Source organism: Neopelma chrysocephalum, unplaced genomic scaffold (genome assembly GCF_003984885.1).
Source record: "Neopelma chrysocephalum unplaced genomic scaffold, ASM398488v2 Primary Assembly neopelma1_26, whole genome shotgun sequence".
Classification (NCBI taxonomy): domain Eukaryota; kingdom Metazoa; phylum Chordata; class Aves; order Passeriformes; family Pipridae; genus Neopelma; species Neopelma chrysocephalum.
In genome coordinates, this window is record NW_020897695.1 from 24,783,465 (window position 1) to 24,801,524 (window position 18,060).

Here is an 18,060-nt window from a genome sequence, read left to right on the forward strand (position 1 = left end):
CTTCAACCAGACTGAGACCACCACCCTCAACTGGACTGCAATCACCAATTGTAAATAATGTAAATAATTGTAAATAATGCAATAAGTACAATTATACAGGCAGACAATTGGTTTTAACCCACAAAACCCAAATGTATAAACCAGCACCCTAGGGTATGAACAAGAGTGGTGTACCTTGGCCCACCCCCGAGTCCAAAGCAAAGGGAGAGGGGATAAACCTGCTGGTGGGAGAGCTGCTGCAGTCTGGTCAGAAGTGGTGATTGCAGTCCAGTTGAGGGTGGTGGTCTCAGTCTGGTTGAAGGCGGTGGTCTCAGTCTTCCTCTGGATCCCACGAGAGGTGGCAAGGTTCTGAAACTCCCAGTTATATATTCTCCAGTTCAGGCGGGAGTGCTCAGTCCCTCCTTCAGAGCAGGGAATTCCATAAAAGGGCATGAGGTTGCTCAGTCCCTCCTCCATAAAAGGGTATCAGAGCGGGGAATTCCATAAAAGGGTATCAGAGCGGGGAATTCCATAAAAGGGTATAGGAACATTTCCCACCTTGCAGGCCTCTACTGACAGCAGTTTCTGGGAAATGGCATGGAGGGCCATAGAATACACAGTTTTGGGCTATACCCATCCAGCGATGAATTGGTCCCAGCCGTTCTAACCAGGACAGCAATAGAGCTGTAAAATTAGAACACATTTATTTGTTTGCTATACCCTGCTTTGCAAGGGGTTACAAGCAATTCCTAATGGCTTCATGCTGAAGCTGAAGCCTTCCACCTGGAGGTTTTCATTTCACCTGAGTAGCCCTCAGATTTATTTGCTCTATGAAGGCTAGACACATGCATGACTTGCAAGACTGGAGCCTAACAGGTGCAGGTCAGTAGAAATCTTCTGGGCAATTACTGTTTTGTGGGAGGGAGAAATGCACCTTCATGACTCCTTTTACCTGAGCAAGGTGGAAGATGGACGAGGGGTGCCACATAGCAGGATAAACACAGTCAACAATTCATCTCTGTTCCATGTAAGAAGCTAAGCAGCCAAATGTGGCAAATAAAGCAGACAAAAGAACAAGTTTCCATCTCTATCACTGCTGCTATTTGGCTAAGAGGCACTGCTGACCAGCCTGCATAAGTTGGCCTTAAGTCCAGTAGCTCAAACAGACAGCATGAAATTGCAACGCTCCTTATTTTCTCTTTTCCCTGATCCTAGTAAAGAACAAATAGATTGTTGAAGATGGACTTTCCTGTGTAAGATTGTGGTTTGATGACACAATAAAGCCATTTTTAAGCTGCCTTGTAACATAGACCACAGCACTAATGTGGTACCTGTCAGCTAAAATTAGTTAGTGCACCTATGTTTTCAAAAATTATACTGGCTAACTTTTGCAGAGGATCAGGTATCATTTTTCACCCTGTAATTTGTGCAAAATCAGGATCACTTTCCTGTTCCACACTAGAGATTTGACAAGAACATGCTTTTGCATCCACACATGATTCAGAAATTTTTGATGAAATTTTTGCTGCAGGGTGATTTGCTGATGCACTGAGCCAGTATGAATGGTTATGGAAACAAGGCCTGTGTTTCAATGATAAATTTCATATTTTCTTCTGCACTGTAATGAAAAGAAAGACACAAGATCCTGAGGAAAAAAAGTATGGGAAACATGAAGAGAACCTGATTATGTATTGATAAGCATGTTGTCAGGCACTCTAGAAATTACTTCTGCCTAAGGCTGTGCAAATAACAAATTCCTCAGTTTGGTTGCTGAATTGAAAGGATAAAACCCCCAGCAAACTGTTATCCATTACCAAAACAAAAGTCCAACATGGTTTGCTTTATTCAAACATAACATATTTTTTTCTCTTTCTTCATGAGTACTTGAAATTAAACATAACAGACAAAACCACTGGAGGTTTTCTGCAGGTGTCCTTTTACTCAGAGGTATAGAGGGTAGTACACATATACAAAATGTGTAATGTCTAGATCAAATTCTTTTGAAGGGGGATCTGAACCCAGCAGGGAATTTGAACTCAAGACATACTAAGCAGCAGTTCAAAGTATTCTGCACTGAGAATCGTGGTATCTTTTGTTGACACCTTTTCCCATTTCTGTGAATAGTTATTAATCAAACCTCTGACTCAGTGGTGACCCAGTTACTACATGCAACCTCAAGGACATTGCCCTAAATTGCAGAAGACACTTGGAATGCATACACATATGCATGCAGACATTTGCACACACAATTCAGCATTGCATAAGAAAAATTTAGCTAGCTGCACATGATCTGGAAGCTCTGCAGACCAAGACCAAGGTGCTAGTCTATCTCCCAGAACCATCATTACTGCAGTAGAATGGTGTTGAACAATCCACCCTCTCAGCAAAGCTGGCTAGACCAGTTGGGATCAGTTTCTTATGTTAAATCCTGTAATAAACTTAAATTTCATGCATCATAGTGGATTACACAACAGTTTCATGAAAGACTGATGCCACCAATAAATACATTTCTCCAGTCCCAATGGTTTGAAAAACTAGATGTGATTTCACAATTAGTTTTTAAGACAGCCAATCCCCCATTCCGGAGACTTTACTATTCTCCAGTTGATTTTCCACCATCATTTCTAATTGTGAGCAAGAACAAAAGTAACATTTAGGAGAGAAAGAAAGAGCTAAACAAGTGACTTGAAAGGTAGTTTTTATTTTGCAAACATATTTTCATGTACTTACACAATTAAATAGCCAGTGAAGTTGGTTTTGTGGGCTTTGAAGGTTTGCATGAAGTCAAACATTTTTCCAGCCTTCCTCATATGAAAGCAACAGGCATTTTGCACATCAGTCTATGCTGCAGCAAGTGTACTTCACCAATGGAAATTATATGCTTTATCCCCAAATTCAGTGCATGAATATGCATAGAAATATTGTCAGCGCAAGAGTGGGGGGAATGTGAGTAAGATTCGTTACAAGGTTGGCAAGACTGGGGTAGGAAATAGCTTCCATAAATCAGGAGACCAAACAGGCTACAGTTCTTCAGCTTGGAAAGAGAGATGAGAAGGGTTATAAGAGAAGTCTCTGTTGTGAGTGGCATGAAAGAGGTTACTGTAGGATGATTACTAGTAATATATCACAAAACAAATCAAGTCATCAGATAACAAGTCTAGAACAAATAAAAGGAAGTTCTGTTTCACACAGTGCATAATTAGAGTATTAATTAGTACATAATTGGAGTGAAATTCACCGCCACAAAACTGTGAGGAGAACAAAACCATACACACGCTGAAAAAGACACTGGGAAAATGGGAGTCTGCAGGTCTTTAAAGACAGTGATCCTGTTGCTTTTCAAGTTAAGATGGCCTCAGAAGTACAATGGTATCACTTCCTTGGAGCACAGCTCCACTTCAAGAGCCACTATGATTGGAATTAATATATGGTGAGCCACATCTTCCTTATTGGTTTCCCCTCCGAGTCAGATGACTAGCAGCCTCAATCAGCAGCAATCAATCTCTATGCTGAACACATCCCCCTTCCCCATTCCTACTTGCTTCTCTCTTTCTTATTTGGGAAGGGGCAAAGTACTGCCTGGAGGACTGGTTGGGATGTCTAACACTGGGAATCCTCCAGGGAGATAGGTGACAATGCCTTGCTTGCTGTATGGGCAAAGGATGGTATGGAATTAAGAAAGTGAAAACAGAGAGAGTGCAGTGGGAGTGAGGGGAACGGCTCAGGCACTCTGACTGAGTAGGAACAAAACAAGCATAATTCGAAGGAACAGAACCCACCTCACAATATTTATTCCTAACTGTTTGCTTTGCAGAGGATGGTCTTGCAACTGAGAGTTATAGATAACAAAAGAAGAAGCTTGTCTGAAGTGAATATAATTATTTGCTCATTGTCTAAAACTTATTTGGCTCTTTGCCTTCACTTCAGGTGAAATTGCAGTCTAACATTCGACAACGTAACAAATGGATGATGCAACCATCATGGCCAATTATTCATTGTGACCACAGAAAACAGATAACAGGATGAGCATTACACTGAATTTTAAAATAGAGACTTTTTTTCTCCCCAGTAGCACTTTCAAAACCTACTTGAAAATTTCTGCATGAGTCCAAAAAATACTACAACATATTTACTCCTGCTCGTGAAAATACATTTATCAAAATTGTCACGTGGGACTATTACTACAAATGCATCCCATGAGGAGAATTCACTGTAAGTAGGACACAGAGGAAGAAAACTCACATACAATTTCAGCTGTGGTATCTGTCTCACACAGTCAACACTTAAAACTTCAGACAGCTGTGTATGTTCAAAGGCCAGGAGCATGTTCCTTCCTTTCCAGTTAGAGACTTGCACAGAAATACCAGTGAAAGGTTTTAGCATTTTGGATTAGAATTCTCAATGTTAAAGGGCTATGGTATTTAGGACAAAGCATTTGAATAAGACAAGAATGTTCAATGAAAATATTCAGTCTTTTTTCACACGTAATGTTGATACTTCAGAGAACAAAAATACAGGAATGATCACAAAAATTGATCTGGGTCAGCAGCATCTCTTCTCCTCTCAAACACTCCTGAGTGTTGCCAGCTGGAAATTCAGGCTATGTCATGCCACAGCAACTGCAGAATAATTTTGTAGCCTGTAATTGTGTCTTAATTCTCACCCTGGGTTTAGAGGTATGCTAATGTAGTGTGATAGCAGACAGAAAGTATGTTGGTGGCACTTTTGACAGCTAATTAGCATATATCACTACTGTATTAAGTTTTACACTGTGCTGCATAAAGTTAAGTTCACAAGTGTAGGAGAAAAATGTATTCTCTTCCCTGACCTGTAAACTGCATTGGAAGAACCTTTGCAGGATTATTTAGGTATACTATCAACAATAATGGTATTTATGTGTAATATTTTCACTTTCTTGTGTTTCTGTATGCATGGATAATATATAAAATAAGACAGACTGCTAACATGCTAACAAGAGAAACACAAAAATCAATTTTGTTTTCAAGTTGGATCTCAGAAGGAGGTTTTCAAAGGCACAAATGGCAGGCTTGTCTAAATCCCATGGAAATTCACTTATGGTACATTTATGCCTTTAAAAAATCTGCAGCTTTGAATTACAAAAGACAGAATTAAACCTAAAGGCTTTGATCCTGATACTGTTTTTACACAGCCAGCAAAGATATGCAGTTGTTCCAAGAGACTTCTACTTATTACAGAGTATGTTCAGGTCATAAAAACTCATGCACTTAATTCATAACAGAAAGTACTTAAGGACCTGTGTTATTCCACACAAAGGAATAGACTTGCTAGAGAAATTGCAAGTGAAGGCAAGTAAAACTGTGTGAGGTACACAAGTTTTGAGGACCCTGACATCTTGTATTACAAGGTTTTAATATCACTTAAGTCCTTTATTGGCATAAGTAACCATCGTTCCACGGAGGTCAATCTAAATATTCCAGCATGACTCTTTATTATCACCTCTACCAAAAGAAAAATCTAGACGAAATCTTACAGACTGACAGATCATGGTAGGTTTAAGCTTTAGACCTGTGAGGAACAACAGCAAGCTCCACAATACAACATTTCTTCTCACTGTTTCCAAATCTGTTTGAAAGGCTGATTGATAACATTGTGTGAAACAAACCTTCAAATTACTAAGGTCATTTTTTAGAAAAGATTGCTATCACAATTGTTTTTGTTATTAGTTATACAAGAATATAATATATATAATATATGCTTGTTATCAATTACACTTATTCAGTTATCAGTGCAGCTCCTTGTGCCTAAAAATGTTGGCTTTTTTTATAGGTGTCATGCAAACAGGTTATAGCACACACAGAGCCAGAAGAAAAGTAATTATAGCACATCTAGCACCCACCCAAAAACATCTATGTAGATAAATAACCACGATCTTAGATTACAATAGTATGTTAGATTTGACTCAGCCCTAAAATATAGCTTCTCTGGCACTGGAGCTGACAGTAGCTGTGGGGTCAGCCTGCACCTCTCCGAGCACTGCAGATAAGGAGTGAAGAGTGTGCATGCACCTGCAAGGAAGAGCTGAAGCAGGTGGGGGAAGGCAGCATGCTTCCTTCTCAATGCAAATGCGCACACGCCCTAGCATACACTTGCCAGTAATGTCCTAAGCTTCAGTTCACATAACTACAGTCATGTCAGGAGAAATAGAGAAAAATAAATAAAGTTTAGAAACTGACCTGTTTTTCATTTTCATCCTCCAACCTCAGCCTGTCCTCAATGCAGTTCCTGGCCTGAAGGAATGCCTTCCTCTGAGCCCTTTCTGTCAAAATCCTCACAAAGACCCCATACAAATTTACACTGACAAAAAGGATTGCATTGGCCACGAGCTGTAAAAAAAAAAAAAGAAAAATAAATGAATATTTTAAAATACATATTTTTATTTTATATTTCTACTCAGTAAAATATATATTCAAACTGAAACAAAACAAAACTGTTTGAAAATTGTGCCTTGCTAGCCGTGTCACTGATACCTCTTTCAGCAGTGAAACAATTACAGCAGCTACCACAAATTCGGGCAAGCAATATTGATAATAGAGAATTTTGCATCTGCTGAAGTTAATTTATCTTACAATGATCTGTAGCTTATCATTTTTATTCATCATAATTTCTTTCATCAGCCCATTGGCAGATCTGTCCACCTAAGGAGAGCAGTATCCTCAGTATTTGTTCAAAATACCCAGAAAACTGAAATTATTTTCCTATGCCTTCATAAAATAAGGATATTATTGGCCCTTTTTTTACACTTGAAAAGCAAGGCACTGACAACCCTGTGACTGAATCAAAATGTATGCCTAGGTACTCCAAGCTTTCATGTTGCATAGTTTGCACTTGGCAAACTGCTTATTTTCCCCTATCTGTACTGTTAGCATCCATACTCTATTTTTTGAGAAATCATCCAAAATATTGTTGATGCCATCCTGCACCAGACCTCTAAGAAGGTGCTGAGTCTTTTCAAATGATGGCACAGACCAAGCCCCACCACAATGCTATAATCAGGGACCATGAATTACTTCGAAGCTACTTCTATGAACAGTGATTTTATGAGAGACATATAAAAGAACTCAATTGCCCTTTTGGGTTTTTTTAATGTTTTTTACAATATGTGATAAAGTTACTTAACTAACCTAAATAACTCAACAGTGGTTTGTACACTTCCTATCTAAAGCAATCCTGTTCATGTTTCTCACCACATCTCTGATGTCTGAAACATGTCTTCAGATTGTAACTTCTGCAATGCAATGTTTATTTAGTAAGGAGGCAAGAAGGCCTGTTTACCCAATGTATTTTCAGTCCCATCCTCCTCATTTCCTGTAGTGACTACCACAGCATCATAAGGGTTCATGGGACTCAAAAATTCCAAAAATTCAGAAGTGAGTAGGCACATAAATTGACCAAGAGTGGGCATAATAAGAGTAAAGATATTACAGCAAGTAACACAATTCATGTTAAATTTCTATGCACCTAAAATGGTTCAAAAAGACCATATAATTGACATTTGTTTCCTAATTCAAGGTATACATTTCAAGCTAGTACATCTCTGTTGCATGATCTGCTAGTGTAAATTGGAGACCACTGCTCTTGTGTACACAGTATAGTGAGTCAAGCTGTGCCAACAACACAATCAAATTTTAAGAAAAATAAAACTACTGACATTGTTGTAGAGAATGCTTGCTAACAGGGCTAGAGTTGAAGGCTTGAGGGTAAGCCAATATGCCAACATGGTAAGCAAAGATCCAAAATGGTATCCCTGATGTTTTTGGAGAGACTTTGGAAAATGTTTCACTGTACAATAATAAAAAGGAATTTTCTGTTGAATGCAGCTAATGTCAATATATATCTCCACCTCTTGTGATCTCAGAATAGTATGGAGAATTGAAAGACTCATTCTGGATGAGTTCTCCAGATCTTCATGGATTCACAAGTTCTCTCTTACCTTCAAACCTGCTCGTTATTAGTTAACAGGACATAACAACAAATTCCATGCAAACTCTTTCACCAGCACAAAATCAAAAGATTACTTAATACAATAAAAGGAGCTGTGCCTAGCATTAGTGTTTTTTTTCTCCTCAGTTATCCAAAAAGAAACAATTATCTCACGAGAACTTACACTAGTGAAGAATAGTGTTACAGTTTCCTCTGGAGACTGGAAAAATGCAGGTTCAGGTGTCATGAATCAGATGAATTTTAACCTAACAATCTCATATACCAGTTACTTACATGCCACTTCTGATAGTAATATACATAGTAAAAATTCGAAGATGAAATGCAATACACCAGCATATTATTTCATAATACAGGCTGAGTATAAACAGTCTGCAATTCCTATTCTGCTTTATTTTGCTTGGTCAGAGAGAACTGTTTGAGATATATAAATTTTTGCCACAAGATAAAGCCTACTGCAATGAAATGACTGTAGAAATTCCAGTAGAATCCTATTTTTAAAGACATGAATGTGGCCATACTCACCTTATCCCTGCATTTTATCATGCCAAAGTGTAGTGACAACACTGTATTTTAAGTCTCTTAGAAGCACAATGGAATAAAAATAGAAAGGATTTGTAAGGTTATAGTCAAAGGCAGTGAAGAGAGCCCACGGAATAAACAGACTTGACCCTATCAAATACAAAACAGCTGTGAATAACACAGGATGAAAATGTCCTTATGTGCTGATATCAGAGTGGCTCGAGACATAAATAATTACTTCTAGAGACAACAAAAAAAGTCAACTCAGTTTCTAGTTTTCAACTGGAAGCAGTAAAAGACTATATATTGTAACAATCTGCCAGCTGTTCTGGGACTATCATTACGATTTCACTCAAGCAACAGTGATCACCTGGACTGGGGGTAACCAGTAGGTGGGCTCCTGCCACTTTCAGACTCAGCAGGGTAGGTCATTTTCCAACACGCTTTGAACAGTTTAAGATAAAACAGAGGCTTAGCTGTCAGCTCTGGCCTGCAGGGAATCAGCAAAGTGATAAAGTAAAGTAAAAGATTCATAGATTTCAAAATGTGAGAAAAGAAAGTAGGGCAGATTATCTCCTGAGGTAAGAGTTCCTTCCCTCCACAACCCGTTTCTACTTAATTACTATTTTTCCCCCAATTGCAAACTACATACTACTCTTTCTATGTTTATCAGATGTGTGCCATTTTCTGGTCCCTTCCATTTTAATATGTAAATATGTACCTCTATATCTACACATATACATACATCTCTATATATAATTTTACACACTATGTGCTGTAATTCCATGAAAGATTGTGAGACTTGCTGTTAAAACTAAGGGACTTTAAAGAGGTACAGAGGCATTCAGAATGGCTGAAATATCAAGGAATTTAATTTTATGTTATTCCGTTATTTACTATACTACTGCTTAGTAGCAAAAAGAGTGCTATTCAGGTTTCACCTGCAGAACCATCAAAGGAACAATTTCCTTAATGCAACACAAAGTGATTCAAAGACAATTTTATGCAGCAAATTTTCAAACCATGTTACTCTCTCAATCCATAATGAGATAACAGGTCAGCCAGAACAAAAAAAAGAGGTATCAGGGTCATGAAAGACTGTTTCTAAAATTATTTTCTTTTCTTTATTGTTGTCACTGAACCTTGTATTGTGCACTCTGCCTATCTATTGTGCTTCTGTATGAACATCCTGAGCTTTAAGCTTCTCTAGTCCTTTGTAGGTTACACTCCTGTCACTGGATGAATTTTGGCATGGTTCCTTATGTGAGGGTGTTACCAAAGGCAGACTTCCAACATAGAGAGCAAATTCTTGTGGGCTGTCTAGTCAGTGAAGAGGGACTGGAAGCTCCAGCAATTATTTCAACCAAATGTCTGTCTCTCCTAGTTTTTTCTCCATTAATTTTTTGAGTCTCTGTTTTGGAAGGGAACTTGAACTGTGCAATACAGCAACACCCATCAAGGAGTGAGAAATAATTCTAGCAGTAAGACACATGTAACATGCCCATGCATACACAGGGCTTGAGGAGTTCAATTAAAGATTTCATTTTTACTCCCCAGATTCACCTCCCACTTCTTGAGCCTCCCTTGGGATTAGTTGAGAGACTCTTTGAAGAGTCTTTTGAAACTTTTTTCTCTGTTCCAGATAGGATTTATTCTCCACTTCTTTTTCTTTCTAAGCAAGAATCCTGATATGTGCATTCATGCTTTTTCTCAAACAAATGGTGAAAAATTCTTCTACGGTATTTTTATTTATTGTTTGCCTTTTGAGAGGACTCTGCTTACTCAGCAGACTATCAGGTAAGCTGTTGAATAGTAGATGGTTCAAACCTGCAGCTTGTTTTCATTGGGGAGTAGCTTTCTGTTTGTATCATAGAATTGTCTCAAAAAAATGTGGCTATTTCACAGAGGTGTAAATGACCCTTGGATCTGTTGAAAACTTAATTACAAAGTGGTATTCGTATGGATATATACTGAAATGCTCAACTGAAGTAGACTAAATGAAAAATATAAGTCATTAGCAAAGGAAACTTCAGGAGACTCCCTCAGAATTTAACTGTGCATTCTAATAGGTGGACTTGTGGTGTGAGTAGGACTGACAAGGGATTTCAATAGTTACCACTCCCAGAATTACAATTTAGTGGGTAACATCAATATTTGGTTTAATCTGAGAAGCCTGAGTTCTCATGACAACCCATGAAGTAGAACGGAATATGCAGGAAATATGGCCAGCATTTCCAGGTGAAAGTTGAAATTTGCAGAAAAAACAAGATCAATGCAATTCCTATATGTCTTAACCCTCAGATACCTAATGAGAGTTATGTTGGGTCTGAATTCTACTTCCAGTTTTCTCTCTTAATTGAATTTTACTGCAAGTAATTTCTGTGCCACTATTGTTGTTCCTGCTATGCTGACAACGTAACATTTAGGCATTTTGTCAAAATACTTTGAGATATGGCAATTAAATACATCATGTTAAAATCTGACTGTCTATTGTGAGGGATGTCTCCAAGGATAAAGTTGTGAACAGCTTACAAAAATGAGTCAGTGCTTCCACCATTAAAATCCTTGAAAAGCAAGGCCTTTATAAAGGCTGTGCCCTTTATAAAAATAATTGATATCATGAAAAAGAGTTTAAACAAAAGTAGTTTCTTTCTCCTGTTAAGGAAAATGCTACCATTAGGGCAGTGCTTTATTTACAGTGCAAGACTGTATAGAGGAGAATGCACAACTGCCTCTTGATCCTGACATGTTTTTTAAGTTTGGTAATTCATTTGGCCAACTCATTTTGAAACTTTTTTGAGAATACTTAATTAATACATCTGCTCCCTCTGATTACTGAAGTGGTGTAACACAGGAGCTGAGAACTTCTCAAGTCCTGACAGTGTCCCAAAAATCATAGCCTCCTACCAAAGGAGGCAGCTAAACCATTTCTGTCCAAATAATTGTATTCCCATTTAGATGAAATATTCTTCTTTTATTAAGTTTTTGTCCCAACCGGCTGGTAGTATATACTAAGGAAATACTGTTCTGCTGTGCTATTCACCATGGTTCATGCATTCATTCACACCCCTCAGGCATCTACAGAATATGAGGGGATTAGTGAGCACTTATTTCAGTGATAATGAGTGCACATGCCACTGTTGAGGAAAAGACGAGTAGCACTGGGATGGATGTCTATAACCATACAGGTGGAGAGAGACTTTTATGATATCTAGGATGCTAGGTCCACAAACCACAGCCAGTTTTTCTGAAGTGTATGTGCAGAATGTGTTGTATGTATGTATTGCAGAAATCCACTCTGTGATTACATAAGATACCAAATATTTGTTTGGCTGAAGTTGCGGAGTGCCAGCTTTCTCCTCATCTGTACTCAAGTGTGTGACATGAATCTAGACATTAATTTCAGTCTCCTGTTTTTGAGATTCTGTTGTACCTTTCTTAGGGAATTTCTGAAAGGAACTCACAATTCTATCATTTATACCTTTCAAAATAGCAACAAATTAAATCTTTACTTTGATTTACCAAGACTTCTGGATTTTTTGTTTTATTTTGTTGTTTATTTGTTAGAAAGACAGAAAGAAGCACTTATGCACAAGAACTTTTGTTCTTATCTGATTTTTTAGTGAAAATAAAAGACAACTGATTTTTAGGGAATAGGAAAAATATCATACAAAAGGCTTACAGGTAATTTATAACAAAGCAGTGATATATGAAATGTTAGAAAAAAGAGATAAAGGACTGGATGGAAAATAAAAGCTAAAATACCTTTAAGCAAAACTTCTCAATCACTTCAAACCTTTCCAAATAATGAATGACTTCATAAAAGCTGTACTTTGAGGGGAAAAAAAAGAACTGAAGCACACAGTAATATTCTGTTACAAGTGGATGGTGAAACTGCAACAATACTGTGTGAAATTTCCCAAGCATAACACTGCACTTCAGAAATTAAAAAACAAACAAACAAAAAAAAACCCAACCAACCACAACAACAACAACAACAAAACAAACAACAAAAAGGAAAAACCAAAAAGGAAAATGCTAGTATTTATCTCCATCTGATGCCTGCTTTTATACTTAATGTGTACCTACTGATACACATCTGTGAGTTGGTTATTAGTGAGCAATATTAATTACTTCTCTTGGTCTCATATTTGTACGCATAAGGCCAGTTGAGGTTAGTATCAACAATCTTCCCATATATCAAACTAGACCTTACAGAGAGATAACTGGAGGTTACTTATACATAAAGTAAGAAACTCTGTCCAAAGCCCACAGAAGTGCTGGGGCTATTGCTGGGGCTATTCAGAAGAGAATGTCTGAAAAACATCACACATGAAACAAAAATAATTTCCCAGTCATCCGTGCTAAAGTCTGGATAGACCTGGCTGATCTCCATGTTTTTTCACTATATGAGAGGCTATGAATGCCTCTCAGAGAAGATATGACAGATATGACATCTCAGCTATAGCTTTCTCTTGCTGTTATATTTTGGTACTGCGCTCCAGAGTGTGTAACAGGTTCACAGCACAACACAGACCTTAAATGCAATAATATGGTCTCAGTCACTTCGATCTGTGGAAAGCTGACACAAAGAGCTACCCAGGAAAAAGTGAAAATATTCTTGTTAATGACTTATATGTCACATCCCACAAATTTCTTAGTGCTGAGAAGAGACAGGCAAATGTTATGTTGTGGTTTAGGAACAGTATTCCTCAATTTAGTGTTCCCACTGAAACACTCAAAACCATACGCTGCTCTCACACTCCCTCCTCCTCCTTCTGCTCCTCCTGGGGCAAGTTGGAGAGGAGAATTGGAGGCACAAAAGGCAAAGATCATTGGTTCTGATAAGAACTATTTACCAGAAACAGCAATGAAATAAGAAATGACCAGTAACAGCAACAACATCAATGACAGAGTCTACAAGAGAGGCAAACATTTTACACACAATTGCTCGTGACAGGGAAACCAACAAAACCCCTGACCACCTGCCACGCCCTTCCCCTGCCCTCAGAAATTATGTGAGGGGATATAGAATAACCTCCTAGACCTAGCCATGCCCCTCCTGGCTACTGCAAAAATCAATAGTGTCCTGGCTGGAACCTGGACAGTTACTTACTTTTCTTTCCCAAGTTAGCTTCTGCATTCTTTCACAGTGTATTTTGAGCCATCATAGAACACATAAACCCTCTGTTCGACTGTATACTGGAAGTGTACTAGTGTACACTTCTCTAACTAGGGTGGTTTGCTATGGTTAGGGTTTTTTGGACATTGCAATTGTTCCCAAGCATTATGAATAGCTGCTATCTATCCCAAAATACTTGGAATATGTTGCCAAAGCCATTGCAAATAATTTCTAAAGAAATTGCAGCCAATATTTTTATTTATTTATGCACGTTATTTACTTCACAGAGTCCAGGTGATCAGCCCTTGAAGCTGTTCTATATCAAACAGAATTCTACAGCTTTTTTTATACTAATTGGTATAATACTGTCTCATGCAATTACAGCATAGTACAGTAATCTGTTTTCCAAAATTTGTTTGCATTTGCCATGTGCAACACATGCTTCCTTTCCAGAACTTGTTCCCCCACAAGAATTGACCTGAACATCATTTTTTTTTAAGCTGCAGTAGCTAAATACATAAAGATGATGGGCATACACAACCCAAGCTAGTCTGAAACCTTTAGTGGTACCATAGTTGCTAGGTGACCAGACCTTCAGATCTTAAGTGCAATTTTTCTTCATTTGAGTTCTGTGCATGGCTGAAAAACTGCGTGTAGCAGCCTCAGTCTGGCGCCTGGCTGCTGCAGACAGGAAGTATTTCTTGTCTAGAGTACTGCTCTTAGACTATAGATGCAAAATGAGGCCATGGCTTCAGTTCAGCAAGGAGAGCCACATTTTCAGATTGCTCCTGTAACAAGCCAGGAGGAAGTCTGCCCATTCTGAGTGGGACAGCCTCCTTCCAAGGCTTCCAGCCATGCTCCCTGAACTCACTGGTGCCTCATGGTCCTGTGGCATGGTCTGGTTATACACATAAAATGTACTCCACAATGTCCCTCTTACAGACCTTGATTACTGAAGAGTGACAGCTATGAGTTGAGCTCCTGCACATTCTGGCAGCTGGTACATGTTTCCAGCTTTTCACTCAGGTTCTCTCAGTTGGCAGCTTTAGTTTAGTTGTCAAAGTGTTTTCTGTGAAAATTCAAAAGTGCTCTACAAAGCTTTGCCAACAAACAGAGCTGGGGTGGAGGGCTCATTCTGCTGGCCAGTAATAGAGCTGGTGACAAAACAGGGGTTTTCCAAGTCTGAGCTCTGCTCTCCAGTGGTTCAAGCTTGGTCTTGTCAAGCCTAGAAACTGTGCTGCTGGGAATGAAGTACTATTCCCAGGGCTTATTATACAAGCTGCACAGTACTGAACCATCTATTTGCTACTGAAGTGGTGGTCTCCTGTGCTGTACACAGGCTATTTCTAAAGAGAACTTGAATTTTACTCCTGGAAGGTTTACTCCTGGAGTACATAAAACCTAGGAAACGCAACACCTATCCTTAAAACCTCTAAATGCTTTTTTTGGATTTAGCTTCGCAGTATTTTTTAGAGGTCTGGGAGACAGCCATGGATACAAGCAGGTTCCCAAGTCAGCATATGTCAGTATAATCACAAACACATCACAGATGAGAAAATAAACACAGATTATGCTCAAGCAGCTGCCCGAATATTACACTGTAATGAACTCATGGTCAGGAAATCATACTGAAATACATTACTGAGGATCCTAGATAGTAAAATCAAGTCATTTTTGGTGACCCAAGCAGTGTCAGTTACACATTTTTCATGTCAAGTACAGAACCTCATATTTCTTTTAGGCCACTAAAAAAAGTTTGCACCAAAAATGTCTAGAAGTATACAGAAGTCTTCTAACAAATCACCTCCAAATTAAAATGAATGACTGAACTGTGAGACCTTGGTTCTCTCTCAAAGCTGAAACACCTGGTCCTTTTCCAGATGAATGAAACCAGACAGATAAAGAGAGGAAAAAGTGCGTATGCTGTTGCCCTGGCTGTCTATGCACTGTTAAGTGAAAACATGACTGCATTAGGACTAAACTGATCTCAGTTGGTTTCCCCTTGCACCAGAAAGATTGCCTGCTAGACCTGACAAATGTCCTCTTGTTTCGCTTTTTTTGTCGACTCCATGCAGACAGTTGAAGTAGTTGGTGAATGATGTCACTTCTGGTCAATTGTCCTAAAAAGATGAAAGTGTTTGCCTTGAGGAAACCATGTTCTATTACACAAAGCCTGGTTACTTTTCTCCTATTGTGCTTTACAACTTGCAAGAGCTGTCTCTACAGATAATAAGATTTTCGCTCTGCAGGGTCATTTAAACTACAGTATCTTCCGTCAGTGTCAGCGTTTGAGAGCTTTAATACTGTCAGAGTTGCAAAGGAGCAACTTAAGAAGAGATGGAGAGTGCTAGCCATTTTCTTGTTCAACTTTGGAAACTACTTCTGCAATGGGAAACCAGCTACACAGTATGTCACTAAGCAACTGAGCAAAAAGAAACTGATGGAAGATGTTAAAAAAAAAATGCCAGTCACATTTGCACATAATGGACAGATTGATTAGGAAAACAAGAGAATATACCTCTGTTCAATGATTGTATTTAACAAATTATTTTATCAGTCTAATATTTCAAGGGAAGCTGAAAAAAATCTAAAGATTTAGGATCAAAGTACCAAACCTCTATGTGGTAATGATTAAAAATAGTCTGAGTGTGTGAGAAAATGGAGGCATGATTCTGTGGTTGGGAATTTGGGTAGTGTTCCAGACTGATTCATACAAACCTCATTGCTGGATCAGAACCTTAGAAATAACAATACACTAATTTTGTGAGCAACAGAGGGCTTTTAAAGACATATCATGAGGGCACAAGACTAATAAATTCTTGCACTATATGATCTTCTTGTCATGTGTACATTTTCTGGTTCTGTTTCAATGTAGCATCATTTTAATGAAAAAAAAAGATTTTGGAAAAAAAAATCACAATATTGTGAATATCAATCACTTAAAAACACTGAGTTGAACTGCAGAAATAAATCAAAGTATTCAGTCACAAACCTTGAGGAGTGTAAGAGATAACAGGATATAAATCAAGTGTGCTTTTGGAAGAGGAGGATTAAATGGGAGAAAAGGGAAAATAAAAAAAGAAAGAAGTAAAATAATGAGAAAAATGGGAACTGAAATATGCCTACTCTGAGCAGAAGAGTAGAAAAATAATAAGGGGGCTAAAATTTCAGATATGATACCAAATCAGTACAACCTTGAAGACCATGCTATTTTTATTCTTCCTTTTTCTTTTGTTTGGTGTTTGGATTTTTTTCCTATTTTAATTTTCATTTTCTGCCTATGTTATATTTTGTTCTTTCTCATTAGACAGAGGTTTGGGATATCTTTTATTTGAATGAAAGAGGTAGGTAAAGATTTTGGACTGCTTTTCTTTGAATTGTGAATGAGATACCTTCCTGGTTTTGGGGGTTTTTTAGCTCCTATACCTAAAAAAATTCTCAGAAACTCATCCCAACTTTCACTTCAAGTCCTCCTTCCTATAAACTGTCCAGTGGGTCTATTTCCTGCTTTGAATGTCTTGTCAGTTCTGGTTAGCTTAAGATGGTCCATCAAATTAAGATCATGCAATCTTTAGATAAATGGTGTACCTATTTCCATGTACCTATTATAAAAGATTGCAAACAACAGAATTTTATGCCCTGGAAAAGACAAGAGTGGAATTTAACCACATTATTGAGAATTCTGAACATTTCTTCTCCTGCTTCAAAATAAATGAGAAAGGAGAGACAATATGTTAAGCCCCAAAGCAAGCTGTTCACTGGTAACAAAAGACTGAAAGTCAATTGTAACTACTGTAATATGTCAAATTATTGCACAAAGAAACAAAGAAATAACAAGTATAGAATAGGGCATGTACTCTACAGAGCTGCTGTATTTTTGACACCTTCTAGTGCAGGCTTTGCATGTTGTCTGACCCCAAAGCAGCAAAATAAATCCAGGACAGTATTTGACTATGGTTACAACAGCAAGCAAAATGCCCAACAGGTCTGGACCTGTAGTTGGAAAGAGGTAGTGGTCAGGATGCCCACACTAGGTGCATTTTGGGATAGGTTACTTTGGATCACCTCTAGTTAGCACACTTTCCACTGTAGTTTCTGGTCTTAAAAACACAAGACGTATTATTAGAACACAGACAAGAGAAACAGGCTTTTTATTCCCTCCACATACACCCCACTCTTCCCAGTATAGCAAAAAATAGTGATTACTTTTTTGAAGTGATCCACTGACCTATAAGTGTCAAAGGACTTGTATCATAAAGACTGCACAGGTAGAGAAAAAGATGACACATCACAGAGATATGTGTTGAATGATACTAAGTGTAAATGTGTTTAAGAGGAGTTCATAATAAAAACAAATATAGTACTGTAGGTTATACTCCGTGTATGAGCAAGCTACAATATACAGAAAAGTCTGAGATGCTAATTACTTCACAGCAAAGCTTTGATGCCTAAAGAAA

At 38.1% G+C, this 18,060-nt stretch overlaps 1 protein-coding gene across 4 annotated transcripts in view; it reads right to left on the reverse strand.

Moving 5' to 3' along the window:
• ADCY1 (adenylate cyclase 1) overlaps positions 1-18,060 on the reverse strand; it is a 150,544-nt gene that overhangs the window by 99,898 nt on the left and 32,586 nt on the right. For all 4 annotated transcript variants that reach the window (XR_003533050.1, XM_027675962.1, XM_027675961.1 and 1 more), the window contains exon 2: positions 6,195-6,344. Coding sequence is in view for 3 of the 4 variants with exons in the window: in XM_027675962.1 (XP_027531763.1) it covers positions 6,195-6,344 (150 nt within the window). In the remaining variant the exon portion in view is untranslated. The remainder of the gene's footprint in view (positions 1-6,194; positions 6,345-18,060) is intronic.